Source organism: Podarcis cretensis (assembly GCF_951804945.1).
Source record: "Podarcis cretensis genome assembly, chromosome: 16".
In the NCBI taxonomy this organism is placed as follows: domain Eukaryota; kingdom Metazoa; phylum Chordata; class Lepidosauria; order Squamata; family Lacertidae; genus Podarcis; species Podarcis cretensis.
This window is the reverse complement of record NC_137186.1, coordinates 4,333,898-4,355,260: the sequence shown is the minus strand read 5'-3', so window position 1 is coordinate 4,355,260 and position 21,363 is coordinate 4,333,898. Positions and strand designations below refer to the sequence as shown.

Sequence of the window (21,363 nt, the reverse complement as noted above, 5' to 3'; positions counted from 1 at the left end):
CCTCTCTGCCCTATCATGTTGTGTCTTCCTTGCCTGCTCTCCAAACCAAAAGGTCCCAAACGCTGGCCCCTTTCTTCAGGTGGGAGCAATTGGGACCAGGACTGTGTCCGGGCAGAACTTTGCCTTTCCCAAATTGGCACCGCCACAAACCTCTCCAGTCTTGTCCTGACTTGTGGCGGCAAATCTTACCACATCGGGGGCTTAATATTCAATGTTTTATTGACTTGGCGCGAAGTCACGTTTTCAGATGTTCCCCTGACCACCAGCTATCTCTTGTCTCTCTTTCCGCTGCCCTCTCAACGATGCATTTCATGTCAGAGAACCGTAGAATTGGAACCCTCAGGGTCATCTAGTCCAACCCTCTTTAGCGCAGCGATCTTTTGCCCCACGTTGGGCTCTCGAACCCACAACCCTAAGAGTCTCCTGCTATCGTTCTCGGTTTTGCCCTTGCCAAACTCTGCGAAGTTCAGCAACTGCGGCAAAATTACATCTTGACCCAGATGGCAAAAAAGTCCGGGTTTTTTTGGACGGTTGAACGGGGTCAAATTCTGCCTAAACTGCTCCAGACCGGTCCTGTGTGGGCTGGCAGTGCCATTGATCTGTCTGCGGTGAGGTGGTATGTCCCTCTCCATTGTAATTTTGGCACCAGGCTTTCCTCTTAATCATTAGTTCTCTGTGTTCTTACGTTCTTATTCTCTTATCTTGCCTTCGTTTACTCCTCTGGGAGGCAAAGGAATTGCAACAGGCTTCCTAAGGTGTTGCCAACCATGTTTGAAACTCAGATCTATAATCCAGTCACGAAGGAATCTCTAAGCGTCGGGTTCCCCTCCTCTCCCGGTGGGGTGATGGTGATCATTTCTATACCGCTTTACATTTTGAAGAACAAATATCAAAGCAGTTTACAACACATTAAAGCGTCAAACAAATCAATCCAGAACCAAAATAAATTCAAGCTTCCAGAAAAAAATATTCCCATCTCCTTCTCTAAGTGACATTTTGCTTTCCCCATTATTATTTGCCTCCTTAATTTATAGAGCAGAAGTACTCTAGGAAGCCAGGGTGGTGCAGCAGTTAGAGCGTCGGACCAGAACCTGGGAGGTCCGGAATTGAATCCCCACTCTGCCATGAAGTTCACTGGGTGACCTTTGTATCAGTCTCAGCCTCTTTACCAATAACCAACAACAACAACAATTTAATTACTTATACCCTGCCCATTTGGCTGCGCCAGTCTGGGCGGCTCCCAACAGAATATTAAAAACGCGATAAAACATCAACATTAAAAACTTTACTAAACAGGGTTGCCTTCAGATGTCTTCTAAAAGTCAGATAGTTGTTTATTTCCTTGACATCTGATGGGAGGGCGTTCCACAGGGCGGGAGCCACCACCGAGAAGGCCCTCTGCCTGGTTTCCTGTAACCTCGCAGGGAGGGAACCACCAGAAGGCCCTCGGAGCTGGATCTCAGTGTCTGGGCAGAACGATGGGGATGGAGACGGTCATTCAGGTCTACTGGACCGAGGTCTACTGGACACTTTGAATTGTGCTCGGAAACGTACTGGGATGTAGGTCTTTCAGGACCTGTGTTATGTGGTCTCGGCGGCTGCTCCCAGTCTAGCTGCCACATTCTGGATTACCGTGGACGCTCGGGTTGCATACGTGATCCGTGCGGGTTGCACGTTCGCAGCCTGCAGCATTCGCCACCCGCGGCAGCACGTCTGTGCACGTGTGGGTTGCAATTCAATGCTTCTGCGCATGCGCAAAACGCGGTTTAGCGCTTCTGTGCATGCGCGGCTGCCGAAACCCGGAAGTAACCCATTCCAGTACTTCTGAAAAAATGCAACCTGAAAAATCTGTAACCCGAGGTATGACTGTAGTTGCAGTTTCCGGGTCACCTTCAAAGGTAGCCCCACGCCGAACGCATTGCAGTAGTCTAAGCGGCAGATAACCAGAGCATGCACCACTCTGGCGATACCTACCTCACAGGGTCGTCGTAGGGATTAACCAAGGAGCAGGGCTGAACCATGTAGAAAAAGGTGGGATGTGAACCCAAAAATAAGATGTTCTGCTTACCTTCTCAGGAAGGCTGGAGGAGCCAGCCGGGTGGAGATGCCACTTGTCAGCTTGGCACCCAGAGATCTCTACGTGGGCACAAGTGGACCTGCGCCAGCTGCAAAACGTGCCTGGCCAATTTCCAACACTGGCTGCCAAGAGTGTTTTATTTATTCTAACGAGATTGGCAGAGGGAAATCAAAAGGGCACATTGACCCAGCCACCCCCTTCTCTTTTCCTGGGGTCCTGATTATGGGTTCCTGGCACTCCCAGGGCGCAGGGCTGGGTGCCCCCCGCCCCACTTTAGCTCTTCCTACAGAACCGCTTGCCTTTCATTTGTTGAGCTCACCCAGAGTTCCTGTCCACTCCGGCCTCCTAAATGCAGAGTGTGTGTGGCTTGTTTCTTGGAGACGCCTGGCACTCTAAATATGCTTAGAGGCACTCTGGTTATTCCTGAAGGCGCAAGTTACTTGGGGCGTGCAAGGCACGAGGAGGAGAAACCTTTTTCAGCCGGAGCGGCAGGTTCCTTGCGGACGACATTCCCCGGGGGCCACGTGTGGTGGTGGCCGGGGCCAAAGGTTTCTATATACTTCCTTGCATCACGGTTCTGAGGATACATTTGCGGTAATCAGAAGCACTTGAAAGGCAGGCCAGAGAGGGAGGGTCCTGGGGGCCGGGTAGGGAGGACTGGAGGCCACATTGAACTCTGCACACTCCTTGAGGACTTTTACCTGGGAAGTCGTATCTTTCAGGCATGCTGAGTCCACTTGCTTGTTCGGATAGAGGTGTGTGTGCCTAGAAACCCCTGTTTGGTATCCAGCTAAGTTCTACTTTGAGTAAACCCGTTGAAATCAATTGACCAAAGTTAGTTGTGTTGAATATTTCGCTGTTTCTGGTGCGTCTACTCACATTGGCTGCAACTCTCTGAAGTTGTTCCCTGGACAAAGGGAACACCTGTGTGTCTGGCCCCGCCCACTTTTGCCCACTACCACCCCCGGGGGGGTGAGGTCCTTGCAAGTCAACGTGGCCCCTGAGCTGTGGGGAAAATGGTTCCTTCCTCTGGTGTAGTAGAAACACATCACTCTAAATAAAGTCTAAATAAAGGGGAAACTATTTTGACTTTGGGACGCGGGTGGCGCTGTGGGTTAAACCACTGAGCCTAGGGCTTGCCAATCTGAAGATTGGCGGTTCGGATCCCCACGACGGGGTGAGCTCCAGTTACTCGGTCCCTGCTCCTGCCAACCTAGCAGTTCGAAAGCACCTCAAAGTGCAAGTAGATAAATAGGTACCACTCCGGCGGGAAGGTAAACGGCGTTTCCGTGCGCTGATCTGGTTCGCCAGATGCGGCTTAGTCCTGCTGGCCACATGACCCGGAAGCTCTACACCGGCTCCCTCAGCCTATAGAGTGAGATGAGCGCCACAACCCCAGAGTCTGCCACCACTGAACCTAATGGTCAGGGGTCCCTTTACCTTTACTTTTATTTTGACTTTGGTTTCTTTGACACCATGCATTCAAAGCTCTGGGATGACACTTTGAACAGGCATGGCTTCCCCTCTCCAGGAATTCTGGGAGTTGTAGTTTGTTAATGATGCTGAGAGCTGTCAGGAGAGAGACCCCCTATTCCAGGCACCCCCAAACTCGGCCCTCCAGATGTTTTGGGACTACAACTCCCATCATCCCTGGCTAACAGGACCAGTGGTCAGGGATGATGGGAACTGTAGTCCCATAACATCTGGAGGGCCGAGTTTGGGGGTACCTGACCTATTCCCTCTCACAGAACTACAATTCCCAGAACTCCCTGTGAAGAGAGATTGATGGATAAACAGCTCTGGGAATTGTAGCTGTAGCAGAGAAACGTTGGGGTTCCCCTCCTAACAACACTCTGCACCCTTAGCCAAACTTCAGTTCCCAGGGTTCTTTGCAGGAGGGGAGACACGGGCATTTAAAGTGGTACCGTAGAGCTTTAAATACAGTGGTACCTTGGGTTAAGAACTTAATTCTTTTTGGAGGTCTGTTCTTAACCTGGAACTGTTCTTAACCTGAGGTACCACATTAGCTAATGGGGCCTTCTGCTGCCGCCGTGCAATTTCTGTTCTCATCCTGAAGAAAAGTTTTTAACCTGAGGTACTAATTCTGGGTATGGGACGCGGGTGGCGCTGTGGGTTAAACCACAGAGCCTAGGACTTGCCGATCAGAAGGTTGGCGGTTTGAATCCCCGCGACGGGGTGAGCTCCCATTGCATGGTCCCTGCTCCTGCCCACCTAGGAGTTCGAAAACACGTCAAAGTGCAAGTAGATAAATAGGTACCGCTCCGGCGGGAAGGTCAACGGCATTTCCGTGCACTGCTCTGGTTCGCCAGAAGCGGCTTAGTCCTGCTGGCCACATGACCCGGAAGTTGTACGCCGGCTCCCTCGGTCAAGAAAGCGAGATGAGCGCCGCAACCCCAGAGTCGGCCACGACTGGACCTAATGGTCAGGGGTCCCTTTACCTTTAAATGGGTATCTGTAATGCGAAGTACCACTGTACATGGTGTGAACATGGGCTCTGAGCCGTCTACCCGTCCTCTCTCCCAGCTGGAAACTGCCTCTCCTCGCTCACCCTGTTTCTGTTTTCTTCATTTTCGCAGGATGTTCCAGACATTATGCAACTACTTCTGGTGGGACCGGCTCTGGCTGCCGGCCAACCTCACCTGGGCGGATGTCGAATTCAGCGAAGGCCGCGTGGCCCCGAAGTCCAGCGACTTGTATATCACCATCCCTCTAGCGTTTCTCTTCCTCATCATCAGGCACCTCTTTGAAACGTGAGTACAATGGCCTATTTGGGATAAACCAAGGGGAAGGGGGACAAGGAGCGAGGTCCCTGCGTAGTAGGCTAGGCTGAGAGTCAGAGTCTGGCCCCATGGGGTCAACACTCAGCGAATTTCTGATTGGCTGGAACAAAAAAAGAGAGAGGCACTTGTGGAGCCTCTAGGTCCAGGGGCAGTCTATCTGGATTCCTCGGTTCTTAGGGGCATTTGGCCACTGCGAGGACAGCACGCCGGACCCAATGCACCTTTTCTGGTCTGATCCTGCTGCCAGGCCCACGGAAAGCCGCAAACCTTGCAAACTCTTGACCGCTCGTCCTGGGAAGGAGGGTTGGCCCTGCGTGGGCGCTGCGGATTCCTTGAGAGTTTGGGGGCAAAGGCGAGACGCTTTTCTCCCTGTGGCTGGATCCCGCGCCAAGTCCTAAGGAAACAATTGGAGGCAAATCGGGCGGGGGGGGGGAAGGGCAGCAAGGCTCTGGCATCAGCCTTGACCCAGCCATGGGCTCTTGGCATAATTGTGGCATTGTGTCACCTGCCAGCGGTTGACTGCAGAGGGGGTGGCAATCCTGATGAAGTCAGCAGCGCCCGCGGACTGGCCTGAGACGGCCAGGCCGGAGAATTAAAGAGCAATTATTTATCACAGTTGACCATTCCACCCCCCGCTCCTTCTCCACAGAGGATGGAGACAATCGGAGCATTGTTTGAGAGGCTGGCCTCTGTGTGTATGTTATTTTTTATGGTGCAGCAATGTTGGAGAGAGCATGAGAAGAGTTGCCGTTTAGCTCTAGGATAGGCTCAACAAGGGGGGGGGCGTTGGGGACGGGCTGATGGGGGGGATATTGGGGGCTGTGTGCCCCCTTGTAACACATCCCTTCAGCACTGCAGATCTCCAGAGGCTCAGTTTAGGACGGCCTTACTGGATTCCTCTCGTAAAATTGCCCCTGAAGGACCAGGTGCGCAGCCTGGGAGTCATTCTGGACTCACAGCTGTCCATGGAGACGCAGGTCAATTCTGTGTCCACGGCAGCTCCATCTGGGACGCAGGATGAGACCCTCCCTGCCCGCGGACTGTCTCGCCAGAGTAGTGCATGCTCTGGTTATCTCTCGCTTGGACTACTGCAACGCGCTCTATGTGGGGCTACCTTTGAAGGTGACCCGGAAACTACAACTAATCCAGAATGCGGCAGCTAGACTGGGGACTGGGAGCGGCCGCCGAGACCACATAACACCGGTCTTGAAAGACCTACATTGGCTCCCAGTACTTTTCCAAGCACAATTCAAAGTGTTTGTGTTGATCTTTAAAGCCCTAAACGGCCTCGGCCCAGTATACCTGAAGGAGCGTCTCCACCCCCATCGTTCAGCCCGGACACTGAGGTCCAGCGCCGAGGGCCTTCTGGCGGTTCCCTCCCTGTGAGAAGTGAGGTTACAGGGAACTAGGCAGAGGGCCTTCTCAGTGGTGGCACCCTCCCTGTGGAACGCCCTCCCATCATGTGTCAGGGAAATAAACAACTACCTAACATTTAGAAGACATCTGACGGCAGCCTTGTTCAGGGAAGTTTTTAATGTGTGACATTTTAATGTATTTCTCATCTTTGTTGGAAGCTGCCCAGAGTGGCTGGGGAAGCCCAGCCAGATGGGCGGGGTACAAATAATAAATTATTATTATTATTATTATTATTATTATTATTATTATTATTATTTGATTGTAAAGCGGGGAAGCAGGGAATGAAACCATGAGATTATCTTGGATGGAGGAGGGAGACTGTTGGAAACCTTCACATAATAATCTAAGCCGGAAACCCAGATTAAAACGCCTGCAGGAGTTCCACACCTCTGGATAAGGCCTGCCTGCACAAAGAGGTTCAGGCACCGAAAAGAATTCAGCGAAAGAGCCTTCCTGACGTCAATAGGCAGGGAGTTCCAAAGTGTAACAGGATTTCCTACTGATGCAGAGCGAGTATTAGGGGGGACTTGCAGCAGTTCTGCAGATTGGAGTGGCCGGGTGGGTTTATGTGGGGTGAAGAGATTGGATGGTCATCTGTCCTGGATGCTTTAGCAAAGATTCCTGCGTTGCAGGGAGGGGAGGTTGGACTAGATGACCCTGTGGGGTCTCTACAATTCTTTGAATTCATGTGAGGCCCAGCATCTACTGGGATCCCCGATTCCGTGCTTTGCATGCAGACGGTCCCAGGTTCGAATTCTGACATCTCTAGGTGGGGCTGTGAAAGCCACCCCTCCCTGCCTGAAACCCCAAAGAGACACTGCCAGTCAGTGCAGGAAGTACTGAGCTAGATGGACCAAGGGTCCGGCTCAGTATAAGGCTGCCTCCTCTGTTTGCATTCAATTCAGCCCTTTATGCAGAATGAGGACTAGAATCTTGCTTTTTTTCCTGGAAAGAGGGCTGTAGCAACCCCCCATGACTGGACTGGAAAAAGACTCCATGCCCGAAGCCTGCCAACAAGTTAAATGTTAAATTGGTCCTACGTTCAGGACCATGAGGACTGGAATCTTAGTATTGCTTTAAAAGAAGATCTGTAGATCAGGGGTGGAGCCTCTGCTTCGGAGACAGAAAAGTTCGGGCTCGATCTCCTTGTCTGAACCACTGGAGAGCGGCTGCCAGTCAGTGTAGGCAGTCATGAGCTGGATGCACTCCAGTGGTCGGACTCTGTATGAAGCCAGCTTCCTCCGTTAATTCGTGCCACAACTGATGGGTTCGGCGCTTCAACCTTGCCCAAAGGAAGCCCTGCTGCAGAAGTCCGTAAAATTTAACGGCCGTTTCTGTTTTGGCACCGGAAACTGCTACAGAATCCTAACGTTGTGTTTCTTTTCTTTCATCCCCTCTCTTCCCTTTCCGTTGTTCTCTTCTGCCCCCTAGATACGTGGCAACGCCGCTAGCGGCTCTTTTGAACGTCAAGGAGAAAGTGCGGTTAAAAGCCACTCCGAATCCCATCCTAGAGAAATTTTATACGACGTCCTGTAAACACCCCAAACAGGTAACTTTGCCAGGGAGGTCATGTCTGAGAGAGGAAGGAAGTGGGGATGTTCTTTGTATCATACATTTAAATACTATGATTCTGCTTTGAACAGCCATTACTTCCTCTCAAAGAATCCTGGGAACTGTAGTTTGTGAACTGTAGTTTGTCAGTTTGGGAACTGAGAGGTCATAGAAGATTCACATACTATTAAAGGTAAAGGTAAAGGTACCCCTGCCCGTACGGGCCAGTCTTGACAGACTCTGGGGTTGTGCGCCCATCTCACTTAAGAGGCCAGGGGCCAGCGCTGTCCGGAGACACTTCCGGGTCACGTGGCCAGCGTGACATCGCTGCTCTGGCGAGCCAGAGCCGCACAAGGAAACGCCGTTTACCTTCCCGCTGGTAAGCGGTCCCTATTTATCTACTTGCACCCGGAGGTGCTTTCGAACTGCTAGGTTGGCAGGCGCTGGGACCGAACAGCGGGAGCGCACCCCGCCGCAGGGATTCGAACCGCCGACCTTTCGATCGGCAAGTCCTAGGCGCTGAGGCTTTAACCCACAGCGCCACCTGCGTCCCTCACATACTATTACAGAGCTACAATTCCCAGAGCGGTTTAACGATCCATCCCTAATAATAACAACAATAATTTATACCCTTCCTTTTCCCCTGACGGGACTCAAGGCAGCTTACAGATAAAAACAGGAACCGCTAAAAACATAGAGAACTCTGGGAATTTTAGCTCTGTAAAGGGAACCAAGGTTTCCTGTGTGGCGGGGGTATTGTAGTACTTTAAATGGACAGTATGACAGTGGTAGCGGTCAGGATTTTTCGCAATACGTGAGAGGAGGTTTTCACAGAGGAGACTCGAAGGTCGCCCTCTACCCGGAGACATGGAAAATGTTTCTCTCAGCTCCCTCATTTAGAGCATTTTTGCCCAAGGCTCTTAAGCCAGAAAGGCTTCCAGCATCCAGTCAATTAAAACAAAACAGTCCCTGCCCACAGGCTTACAGTCATAGAAAAGAAAAAAGACACGGCACACGAGGAAGAAGGGACAGGGAGGGCAGAGGAAAAACGTGCTCAGGTGCCACTTTTTTAATAGTAACTCTTGCAGTGACCAGCTGGCATAGAAAAAGTCCTGGGTCAGAAGGCACCTAATGGAGCTGGTCTTCTGCCAGAGCTGATGGCCCAACCCTCTGGCTTGCCATTTCTCCCAGCAAGGCGTCCGGAAGAAGCCTCTTGAAAAATCAGTTGGCTTGTTGCTGGCACCACGCGGCCCGTGCCAATACTTGTTGTGGACATACGCTCTGAACTCCCGGTTGGTGCATCTGGGTAATTAAGCCTATAAAGGTAAAGGGACCCCTGACCATTAGGTCCAGTCGTGGCCGACTCTGGGGTTTCAGCGCTCATCTCGCTTTATTGGCCGAGGGAGCCGGCGTACAGCTTCCGGGTCATGTGGCCAGCATGACTAAGCCGCTTCTGGTGAACCAGAGCAGCGCACGGAAACGCCGTTTGCCTTCCCGCCGGAGTGGTACCTATTTATCTCCTTGCACTTTGACGTGCTTTCGAACTGCTAGGTTGGCAGGAGCAGGGACTGAGCAATGGGAGCTCACCCTGTCACGGGGATTTGAACCACTGACCTTCTGATCAACAAGTCCTAGGCTCTGTGGTTTAGACCACAGCGCCACCCGCGTCCAAATTAAGCCTATAAACGAGAGCAAAAAGCTTTACATCTCCTGTATGCCTTTGCCAGCTGGCAGCCCCCGAGCCAAATCTGCGCCTTCTTGCATCGCCGCTGTTTCTGTCTGGATGGAGGTGGGGACAGGCCGTAGCTCACTGGTACAGCACAGAAAGTCCCCGGTTCAATAGCATTTGCCGGGAGAAACCCGTGTTTTCAGAAGCAGGAGGATGGGATTCTTTCCCTCTGTTGAATGGAAGATGGTTTTCCCAGGGCGAGGTTCCTCGGTTGCACCTGCGGTGTGCTCACCCCTGCAGTTTCCCTAAATTCGTCATCCCAGTGGCGTAAATTTGGCTGCAGAAGATCTCGGGTTCAATAGCTTGGTGTTCTTGGCCTGGAAATGTCCCCTTCTTGAGATTCCCAGAGCTCTGGGACACGAATGACCCAAAGCCAACCTTATAAAATATAAAATTTTGGGGGAATCGAAGGTCTGCAAAACTCCACCATGAAAGCAGCTTGGAAACTGCATTGGGTCAACTGAGTTCTTAAGCATAAAAAACTTCTGGGCCCAACCAGCACATCCTCAAATCAAGAAGTCTTTGCCAGGTTGATGTTGCAACTCGAGAGGTCATTTCCCAAAGTAGGACCCCCAGTTGGAACCTTTCATCAAAAGCAATGGCTTTTTCTGGGAAGGAGGCATGGGATCCACGCACTTAGAAATCTAGTGTGTCAAGGTAGAAATGGCAAAGCAAAGCAAATGTTGCTGCTGCCTGCATTTCAGTGGCTTTCTTCCCTAAGCTCCCTCTCCTCTCTCTGAATGGGCCCCTCTTTTCCCTTCTTCTGCCCCCGCAGGCAGACATCGAGGGCCTCTCAAAGAAAAGCGGCTGCACCCCCCGGCAGGTCGAGCGCTGGTTCCGCCGCCGGCGCAATCAGGACCGGCCCAGCTTGCTCAAGAAATTCCGGGAGGCCAGGTAGGCCAGAAGCACCGTGGTGCAGCTTGGGTGAATAGCAGGCTTGCCCGAGCCCCATGCACACTTTCCCATCTGCAAAAGCATCGCTGGATTAGGGGTCGGCAGCTGGCTGCCCCAGGCCAGCCTGCCTCAACGCTCTCTGCCCGCCAAAACACTCCAGAAGTCCAGTTCCCAATGCCCCTGACCATTGGGCATGCTGTCCGATGGCAGCTGGGTGCCCAGCAACACCTAGAGGGTGACAAATTCAGGCAGACGCGGTGCCTTTGCAAGTGTCACAGCCGCACGGGTCCAAGAGATTTAGTAGCCGGAGACTTCCGATAACTAATCCAGAGGGCGGCTCCGCCTCCCATTGGCTCTTTGGCTCCCCCTACGGTTCGTCTCCTTGCCTCTCGCCCTACCACTCCTGGCAGACGTCAGAGGCACTCTGCACGCCCCCAGTGGCACTCTTGACATGCCCAAGAACATGTGCTTCATTTGCTCAGGGGATGAGAAACAAGACTTTGTGCTTCCTTTTCCAGTTGGAGATTCACCTTTTACCTTCTTGCTTTCATTGCTGGCACGGCCGTCATAGCAGACGTGAGTACATTTCCTCCTCAACCTAAGGCGGGAAATGGGAGTTTCCTTTTCTGCAAGTCCTCTTGACGCTTAACGGGCTCCTGTCTTTTTATCCTTTGTCTCCCAAACTTGCAGAAACCTTGGTTCTACAACCTCAGGCTAGTTTGGGAAGGATACCCTACACAGGTGAGCTAAGTTTTTATGCTGCAAACTTTGCTTTAAAAAAAAAAAGGGGGGCATATCTTCATATACATATAGAAACCTAAGGCTGTCATCACGCAGCCTTTGTTGGGGGGGGGGAGAGTTGTAGTGTGGCGTCACCATGCTGGAGTTGCATGAAATCAGGGAGGATTTAAAAGAGAAATGGTGGTTTTAAACAACAGCAGAGGTTTGAATAAAGCTGGGTGGGGGGACACACAGAGTGTCTCTGAGGATGTGCAGAGAGCTTGACAGAGCTGTGAGAATGTGGGCCTGATGCAGCTGCGAGGGGACGGCTTGGTGAGGTGCAAAATCACGGGGTGGGGGTTGGCAATGTGGTAGGGGGGTTGGTGGGGGTAGGCAGCGTTCACGAGCAACTTGAGCTGGGACAGCCCTGTGTGTTCATGTGGTGTGTGCATTAGAAATTATATATACCCAACCTTTGGATTTATCTTTTTTTATAAAAAACAAACAAGAAAAATCCACAAATACCTACAATACACCATGAAACAAGGAGCACATAACTGTAAACGGCGGGGGGTTTAGTGAAATCGAGATGACCAAAATCCTTCCGCTGCAGTCGACTGCTTAGAGATACTGTGAAACATCAGGTGGCAAAAAATGCTTTTAAATAAATGAAGCTTGCCGTCAAAGACAAAGAAGGCGCGACACAAAAGGAAGGGAGGGATGAGAGGAGGGCAGAGGAAAAGAACGCGCTCCGGAAGAACAGGAGAGGTGGTCCTTTTGGTCTGATTCAGCAAAAATGTTGGCTGAGGACGCGGAACGACCTGGCTATATTTGAGGGTTTTTTTCTCTCTCCCTCCACCAGAACCTGCTGCCGTCCCAGTACTGGTATTACATGATTGAGCTCTCGTTTTACTGGTCCCTGCTGTTCAGCATCGCCTCGGACGTGAAGAGGAAGGTGAGTCGAAGACTTGGCTCACGGGGAGCGCAGACGGCGTTTGGCCTTTGCTGCTGGATCTGCAGTTGATCGGTGGAAGTTAATCTTATTTTTTTAGATTCGACAAAGTTAACAAAAATTAATAATACATATCCATAACGAGATACACATATTATCATTGCAGGTTGATGGCAGCATAAGGTTGAGTATTATCATTAAACTTCCAGGATAGCTAAAAAATAAGTGGGGGGAAAGTATATGAAAGAAAAATCGGATTTTAGAGCTGGAAGGGGGCCTGAGGGTCATTCAGACCGACCCCCTGCCACGTGGTACTCAAGAGAGCTCTGCTTAAACCTCTTGAATTCGAGACACAATATGAAAAATCAGTTTAAAGCAACTCTCAGAAACACAACAGGTCTAAATACACATATAAAAATTTCAGTTTAGCAGCAGAGAGGCATCAACCCTACCATGGGTTTCAATGCAGACAGATATAAAATATTTGTACAGCCGTACCTTGGTTTTCGAATGGCCTAGTTCTCAAATGTTTTGGCTCCCGAACGCTGCAAACCTGGAAGTGACTGTTTTGGTTTTCGAATGTTCTTTTGGAAGCCAAACGTCTGACGGGGCTTCCGATTGGCTGCAGGAGCTTCCTGCAGCCAATCAGAAGCCGCGCCTTGGCTTCCGAACATTTTGGAAGTCGAACGGACTTCTGAAACTGATTCCATTCGACTTCCGAGGTACGACTGTATACTGCTTCTCTGACCATGAATTTTGAGCTCAAAGGGGCTCAGGAGAACACAAGTGTTAAACATTAACAAGCATTGCATTCGGTGTAGTGTTGAAAGCTCAGTAACATATAAAGAGAGCAATAATAATAATAATAATAATAATAATAATAATAATAATAATACAGTTAAATCCAAACTCGTCTCAATTCAGAATTGGAAAAACCTGATTTGTAATAACAGTGATCTAATTTAACTTGGGACGCGGGTGGTGCTGTGGGTTAAACCACAGAGCCTAGGACTTGCCGATCAGAAGGTTGGCGGTTTGAATCCCCGTGACGGGGTGAGCTCCCATTGTTCTGTCCCTGCTCCTGCCAACCTAGCAGTTCGAAAGCACCTCAAAGTGCAAGTAGATAAATAGGTCCCGCTCCGGCGGGAAGGTAAACGGCATTTCCGTGCGCTGCTCTGGTTCGCCAGAAGCGGCTTAGTCATGCTGGCCACATGACCCGGAAGCTGTATGCCGGCTCCCTCGGCCAGTAAAGCGAGATGAGCGCCGCAACCCCAGAGTCGGCCACGACTGGACCTAATGGTCAGGGGTCCCTTTACCTTTACCTTTAAGTTAACTTACTGTAAAAGAAAATATATGAAACAGCCTGAAAAGATTTCTGGGGAAATGGGTATTTTCCGTTACGCTTTGGCTGATTTTTTGCTTTTGGGCAGGACTTCAAGGAACAAGTCATCCACCACGTAGCGACCATCGTCCTGATTAGCTTCTCCTGGTTCACCAACTACATCCGTGCCGGGACTCTCATCATGGCCTTGCACGACTCCTCGGACTACTTGCTGGAGGTGAGGGATCGGGACCCCTTCTTCCCTCACAGGGGTGTAACCCGGAGCTCAAGCCCAGGGGTCCGACTCGACTTAGGGACTCTCCCCGCTCTGCACGCCTTGTGCTGCGTGCTGTCGTCGCTTCTTAAAAACACATAATTAAATGGCGGCATGTCCGGGAAGGGCTGTGGGGCTCAGTGGTTAGAGCACCCACTTCGCATGCAGGAGGCCCCAGTAGCATTTCCAGGTAGGACTGGGAATAATCTCTGCCTGAAACCCCTAACAGAGCCACTGCAAGGGCAATTTGCTTCAGTTTTGTCGGCTGGTTTCTACTCCCTGGTCTGTCCCCCCCAGGCAGTCAAAGACACTTCTCAGCCGAGGGGGGAAACACTTAGGGGGGGTGGAACAGGTCCAGGGAAGCGTGTGGTGTGGGGAGAGACCAGTGCCAGATTTACGTATAAGCTAAATGGCCTATAGCTTAGGGCTCCACTCTCTTGGGGGGCCCCAAAAAAATTTAAAGGGGAAAAAACCGGACGTACATTTCCAAAATATAAGATAAAAAACTAATAAAATAAAGCCTACATACAGCAAGAGTGTTTTGTGTTGTGTAGGCTCCTAGGATGCTAGCCTGCTCCCTAAAATATCACTGCTTTGCTCATTTCTATATATAGGGTGCCTACATTCTGCATGGACTTTGCATTCTGCATGGACTTTTCAACAATTACTTTGATAAAATACATATTTTGTGATGTGCAAATGGCTTTAGATACCTATTAGGCCCATAAATTGCCATATAGCATATATTCAGCACAAAAAAAACAGTGACAATTTGTTGTTGACAAAGGACAGCTGGACATATAAAAGGGCCCCATTACCGTCAGTAGCTGAGGGACGCATCAAACCTAAATCCGGCCCTGGGAGAGACCCAGGGGAGACAGGTAGAGGAACCCCCACGGGCCGCATCCTGCCCGCGAGAAGGAGATGCTCCCGTCGTGCTCTTCATAGCCAGAGCATCTTCCGTCTCTCGCTGCCGGTCCCAATCCCTGAGCTCAGGGCTGCCTGTAAATATTCTCTCCTCTCTCTCTCTCTCTGTGTCTCTGCAGTCGGCGAAAATGTTCAACTACGCAGGCTGGAAGAACATGTCCAACAACATCTTCATCGTCTTCGCCACCATCTTCATTGTCACGCGACTCGTCATCCTTCCATTCTGGTGAGTTACGTGCACGGCGTGTGGCTGAGGTTTACCTGTTGGACGTCTGCCTGTCGAGATGCTGTTGGGAGAGAGAGAATGGGCGGGAGGGGGCAAACAGAAGCACAGAAGAGTATAGAGTGGCAAAAGGGACCCCGAGGGTCATCCAGTCGAACCCTCTGCAATACAGGAGTCGCTGCTAATGAATAAATGTGGGCCAGTTCCTAGGGGAATATAATCTGCCAGTTGCTATTAGGCCGCACCCATGCTGTTCCTTGAAAGGGCATTTAAAACCCCTGGCTTACCCCAAAGAACCCTGGGAATTGTAGTTTAAGGGCGCTGGGAATTGTAGCTCTGCGAGGGGGTAAACTACCAATGTGGTTTCTCCAATCTGATTTCTCTTGATCTGATTCCTTATGTTGAATTTTATAGGATCCTGCATTGTACCATGGTGTACCCCTTGGAAATATACCCAGCTTTCTTCGGCTACTATTTCTTCAACCTCATGATGGTGATTTTGCAGTCCCTGCACATATTTTGGGCGTACCTCATTATCCGGATGGCCCAGAAATTCATAACTGGAAAGGCAAGTTGGGTTTTGGGGTTTTTTTTGGAACCCTTCCCCAATTCGTGTTTCGTCTAGTAGGAGGTATAAGAGAAGACCAACTCCTTTTTTGGTGTTTGAGAGAGAGACAAACAAACCAACCAACCCAGAGGGCAACTCTGTTTAAAAATATATCTATTTATTGCGGTCCCACTTTTCCTCAAAGGGACTCGAAGTAGCTTACTTACGTGGTTCTCCGACTTTCCGTATTCTCCACAACAACCTTCAAGGTCGGCCAAGCTAAGAGACAGGCACGGCCCCCAGGTCATATCCAGTGAGCTACATGGCCAAATGGGGATTTTGAACCCTGGTCTCCCTAACCCCGGGGTCGGCAACCTGCGGCCTGTAGGCCACTTTTGGCCCGTCATGATTCCAGTTGGGCCAATGACATCTTTTTCTCCAAACTGCTGGCCCAGCAGCTGATGCCACTCTGGTGGGTGGGGTTCAGTCCTGCGTTGGCTGCGGATGAGCCGGAAGCAGGGGTGTTGAATGCTGCCAATTCTGCAAGATTCAGAACAAAAGCCCTTATTGGTTTATTACAGGGGCAGCAAACTTTTTCCGCAGGGGGCCGGTCCACTGTACCTCAGACCTTGTGGGGGGCCGGACTGTATTTTGAAGAAGAAAAAATGAACGAATTCCTATGCCCCACAAATAACCCAGAGATGCCTTTTAAATAAAAGGGCACATTCTACTCATGTAAAAACATGCTGATTCCCAGACCGTCCATGGGCCAAATTTAGAAGGCGTATGGGCTGGATCCGGCCCCCGGGCCTTAGTTTGCCTACCCATGATTTATTTCTTGCTTGGAACAATTGCACCCAACTCTTCAGTCAAAAAGGCTCCCGCAAAGGGGGCACAGCTTACATACAATCAAGACGGTCCCTACCTGAAGGCCTACAGTCTTTAAAAAAAAACCACAACAACATACAAGGGGAAAGGTACAAGGAGGGATGAGGAAAAATCAAAACTCAAGCACTCATTTCTAAGGGCCGAAACTCCATTTTGGTCATGGCCTAGTGGTGGTTTGAAGTCCCAGTTTTGGGCTATGAGGTTCTGAATCACCTGATGCCATTACAGCATCAGGTGGACGGGTGTACCCACCTGTCAATATGTGGCCAGGAGGCCAACCCTGATAAGGACCTGTCCTGTGGAGCTAAAAAAGGTTCCCCTTCTCTAGCCGCTGTGCCACACTGGGATCTTCATTTTGCACTGAGGAACTGAATCTGTCTCCCTGTGACCATACACATTTTTAACCCTATTCTTGTCTTCATGGGGGCTAGCAACTTACCGTATTTTTCGCCCCATAGGACGCACTTTTTCCCCTCCAAAAATGAAGGGGAAATGTATGTGCGTCCTATGGGGCGAATGCAGGCTTTCGCTGAAGCTTGGAGAGCGAGAGGGATCGGTGCGCACTGACCCCTCTCGCTCTCCAGGCTTCAGGAAGACATCCGCAGCGTGGGGAGCCCTGCAGGAGGTCCAGCAGGGATATCTAGGCTGCGGATAGCAGCCTGCTTCCCGGAGCGTCGGGCGCCCTGAAAGCAGAGCGCCCGGCGCTTCGGGAGCGCATCCGCAGCCTAGGCAGCCCTGTGGGAGTTCTCCGCAGGGCTCCCCACGCTGCGGATAGCAGGCTGCCGCCTGAGGCAGACATCGGACAGCCCCACAAGCTTGGGGGACAGCAGGGAGGCACAGCGCCGTTCCTCGACCTGGTTCGGTTTCCCCGACCTGCTTTGGGGGGGGGGATAAAGGGAAAAAAAATTTCCTTTATTTCCCCCCCAAAAAACTAGGTGCGTCCTATGGGACGGAGCGTCCTATGGGACGAAAAATACGGTACTTTCAGGTTTTCCTCTTCCTGGTAACGGAAGCTGAGTTGTGCAGGATGCTAGATTCTGCCGCGCCCAGAAGCAATTTCTGTGGGTTAGAGCTTGGGATTTTATGTGGAAAAGATCTGCTGGATGGCTTATCCTCAACACTTCCGTTATAAGGAAAGCCGTTTCAGGCCGTGAGTGGCTTTTAATTGCCACAGGCTGCCCGATTACGCATCAAATTGACTTTCAAAGCTGCTTAGTTTCATTGCAAGCTCATCTCAAGCTGCATTCAGGAAAGGCAGGACGTGAATAAATTACGGTAAATAAAAGTAACTTTAAAAAAACAGCAGCACCCTTTGGAAAGGTAAATGAGATTCTGAATATTGGTTGAATATTTCCCGTTCCAGCTCTCCAAGCGGGAATGCAACGGATTATGTATTCAAGAAGTTATTTTCATTTCAAAAAGAAAAGGCTCTTCCACCAATTGGCCCTTAAGGTAGCTTCCAAACATCAGAAAATAATAATAACCCAGATGAATGATTGTTAAAATCTCTGGTGGGTGGGTTGCAACGAGCCTGGTATACCTAAAAGATTTTAACGTGTCAGGGGAAGGATTTCCAAAAGCAGGAGTACCAGCAGGGTCAAAGACTCCCATCTCTCGGTCACGTTTAATTTCCTGCTCCGCTGCCGCTGTCTCTTGGTCACACTTAACTTCCTAGATTAAGGTGGGTAGCCGTGTTGGTCTGACACAGTCAAAATAAAATTAAGAAATTGTCCAGTAGCACCTTAGAGACCAACTAACTTTGTTCTGGGTATAAGCTTTCGTGCGCATGCACACTTCTTCAGATACACATTAACTTCCTGATTGCCTTAAAAGCCCTACATAGTACTAATAACATAATAATAATAATTTATTATTTATACCCTGCCCATCTGGCTGGGCTTCCCCAGCCACTCTGGGCAGCTTCCAACCAAATATGAAAACACAGTAATACATCAAACATTAAAAGCTTCCCTATATAGGGCTGCCTTCAGGTGTCTTCTAAAAGTTTGATAGTTGTTGTTCTCTTTGACATCTGGTGGGAGGGCGTTCCACAGGGCGGGCGCCACCACCGAGAAGGCCCTCTGCCTGGTTCCCTGTAACTTGGCTTCTTGCAGGGAGGGAACCGCCAGAAAGCCCTCGGAGCTGGACCTCCGTGTCCGGGCTGATCGATGGGGGTGGAGACGCTCCTTCAGGTATACAGGACCGAGGCTGTTTAGGGCTTTCAAGGTCAGCACCAACACTTTGAATTGTGCTCAGAAACGTACTGGGAGCCAATGTAGGTCTTTCAAGACCGGTGTTACGTGGTCTCGGCGGCCGCCCCCAGTCCCCAGTCTAGCTGCCACATTCTGGATTAGTTGTAGTTTCTGGGTCATCTTCAAAGGCAGCCCCACGTAGAGCGCATTGCAGTAGTCCAAGCAGGAGATAACCAGAGCATGCACCACTCTGGCAAGACAGTCTGCGGGCAGGGAGGGTCTCATCCTGTGTACCAGGTGGAGCTGGTAAACAGCCGTCCTGGACACAGAACTGACCTGTGCCTCCATGGACAGCTGTGAGTCCAGAATGACTCCCAGGCTGCACACCTGGTCCTTCAGGGGCACAGTTACCCCATCCAGGACCAGGGAAGTGTCTGAGTCACTCTCATTTCCTGACCTGGGTTTCTCTCCCCACCAGGTGGTGGAGGATGAGCGCAGCGATCGTGACGAGACGGACACCACCGGGGAGGAGGAAGAGGAGTTGGAAGAAGAGAAAGCTGCCTCAGCACCCACAAAGAACGGCCCCCTAAGCAACGGGCACCCGGTCTTGAACAATAACCACCGGGTGAAAGCCAATTGATCGCTCGACGTCCATTTTCGGTACCCAGGCCTCCTCCGCTTCCAGGGGGGACTCCCGTCTGTCGCCAGAGCCCAGATCTTTATTTTCATTTTTGAAGCCAAAAAGAAAACAAAACTTCCTCTGAGGAGCTGCAGCCAGAAGCACAGCCCTCTGCCGCCCCACCAGCTCCTCTCTCCATCCTTGGACCCTCCAAGAACCCGAAGAAGCGCCAGGTTCATTTCAAGACGGGATCCTGAGACACTTGCCGCTTTTCTTGGGGGCAAAGTGGGCGGCCTTTTCTGGAGCTTGCAAACAGTGCTCGTTTTTCTCTTCCCCAGCACCCTTTATGTATGGGAAGAACGGCAGAGTTTTGGGAGCATGGTTGCCCTTGCCTCTTTGAGCCCCTGCCCTGAATCCACCTTGGAAAGCGGTCCTGAGACCCCCTCACACGTTGCCAACCCCCTCCTCACCCACCCAAAACCCCTCCACAAAATTGGGCAAGCAAAGAGCAACTTCTCCGCCCCACCCCAAAAAAGACACACATCTTTTTTTCCTTCCTAGCACACTCGAAAGGAACCAACACTTGCGGGGAAAGTACTCCACTTGTCAAGTTTCTAGACCTCATCGAGGCCTCTCTTCCCCGTGCCAAAGGCCCTCCTGCTTGTAAACATGTCAGGAAAGCTGGGCTCGGCTCTCAAGCCCTCCTTTCCCCGACACCCCCCAGATCTGCTATATCATGGGCACAAATATTTTCTTTCCGCAAGTAATCCTTTTTTGGGTGTGTGTGGAAAAAGCAAATATTTTGGGTACAAGCGGGTGGGGTGTAGCAGAGGGCAAGGTTGGGGTTTCCGCCCCAATCCGCCTTCGCCGCTTACGAGGACAATCCCTGCGCCTTCGCTCTGCCAGAGTTGGGAAACGGAGTCAAGCATGCGCCGTCGGTGCGGCGCTACAGTTCCCGTCTCCTCTGAGCACATCTATCCAACTGTGTCTTGATACCGTTTTAGAAACCAGGCCAGGAATCCCACCACCGGTCCTGCCTTAACTCCAAAGCCTTTCGATAATCCGTTTTTGGTTATCGTAGAAGCCATATTACTCCTTTGCAAAGCCTGGCTCTGTTTTCTTAGCTGCAGCGAAACAAATGGTGAGAGGGAGATGGATAAATACGTCTTCTGGTCCTCAAGGTATCCCCAGTGCCCCCCACACTTGTAAGGCCCTGGAGTTTTGACCACTGCCTTTGCAACCCCCAGCCTGATAGGAAGAGGTTTTGAAATTGCAAAAAAAGTATTTAATTAAAGAAGTGATTGGATTACGGTGAGTCCACAGGGAAGGAAATCACAGGTAGAGAGTTTTATTTTTTGGAGATCATGTTCAGATGAGATCATGGAGGATTCACTCACCTTTTTGCCTGGGTATTTTAGTTTGTTTGGGGTGGGGGAGATGTTTCGGCAAGCTAATTCAGACAGGTCAATGATGCCAGAAGGCTGAAAACTCAGTGATGGTCTTTATTTTCCTTTTCTTAAAAAAGCTTTCTCTAAACTGCACCACCTTCCTCCTGTAGAGAATTTAATTCAATGCACAACTACTTCACTTTATTCCCCTGCATTCCTTCTCTTAGGAATGCAATACTTTCCTTTTGCCCCCAACTCCACGATCCTTTTCTCATCCTATTATAAAAAAAACACCCACAGAGGTACATCCACTTTTATGTAGTCTACTTGCCTTTTACCACTCCCAGAGGGGGAGACGCTGATTTTTGTTTTAATTTATTAGATAGGGTTTTTCAAGCACCAAAACGAGAAAAATCTTTTGGCTTCAGCTGGAATAAAAACTCCAGAGAAAGACAGTTTTGAAGAATATCTGCTCTACCTGTAGGATCAAATTGCAATTATTCTTTCCCTAGCCTTAGCCTTAGGGCATTTTTTTTGGGGGGGGGAGGTAGGGGGAGGTTTACAAAAAAGGACCATTAACCTATCTTCAGACCAAAATGTGTGTTCTTTTTTTTTAAAAGAAAAAAAAAGTTAAAATATATTAAAACCTAAATAAGACTAATAAATTTCTGTTTAAAAAATATATCTGGTGATTGGATTACCGTTGGGAAAGTTCACACAACTAAGGGCGCTTTTTAAATGGCACAACGGTGTTTGCAAACGCTTCCAGCATAAATGAGTGGGGCAATTCCTAACGCCAACCCTGCAAGGGGACATGTGGCCATTTGTTTTGGGACTGCTTTGG

At 50.3% G+C, this 21,363-nt stretch overlaps 1 protein-coding gene across 1 annotated transcript; it reads left to right on the top strand.

Moving 5' to 3' along the window:
* Positions 1 to 4,674: 4,674 nt before the first annotated feature.
* Positions 4,675 to 20,974, top strand: CERS2 (ceramide synthase 2). The gene is made up of 10 exons (XM_079958598.1): positions 4,675 to 4,848; positions 7,726 to 7,843; positions 10,350 to 10,468; positions 10,987 to 11,044; positions 11,159 to 11,209; positions 12,051 to 12,143; positions 13,571 to 13,699; positions 14,782 to 14,888; positions 15,300 to 15,456; positions 18,991 to 20,974. The coding sequence occupies exons 1-10, from the start codon at positions 4,676 to 4,678 to the stop codon at positions 19,150 to 19,152; spliced, it is 1,167 nt and encodes a 388-aa protein (XP_079814724.1). The 5' UTR covers position 4,675; the 3' UTR covers positions 19,153 to 20,974.
* Positions 20,975 to 21,363: the final 389 nt, after the last annotated feature.

Coding starts and splice junctions, on each gene's coding strand:
- CERS2 (XM_079958598.1), top strand. CDS start 4,676: ATGTTCCAGACATTATGCAACTACTTCTGGTGGGACCGGCTCTGGCTG. Junction 10,469..10,986: donor AAGAAATTCCGGGAGGCCAG/GTAGGCCAGAAG, acceptor TTCCTTTTCCAG/TTGGAGATTCACCTTTTACC. Junction 13,700..14,781: donor CCTCGGACTACTTGCTGGAG/GTGAGGGATCGG, acceptor GTGTCTCTGCAG/TCGGCGAAAATGTTCAACTA.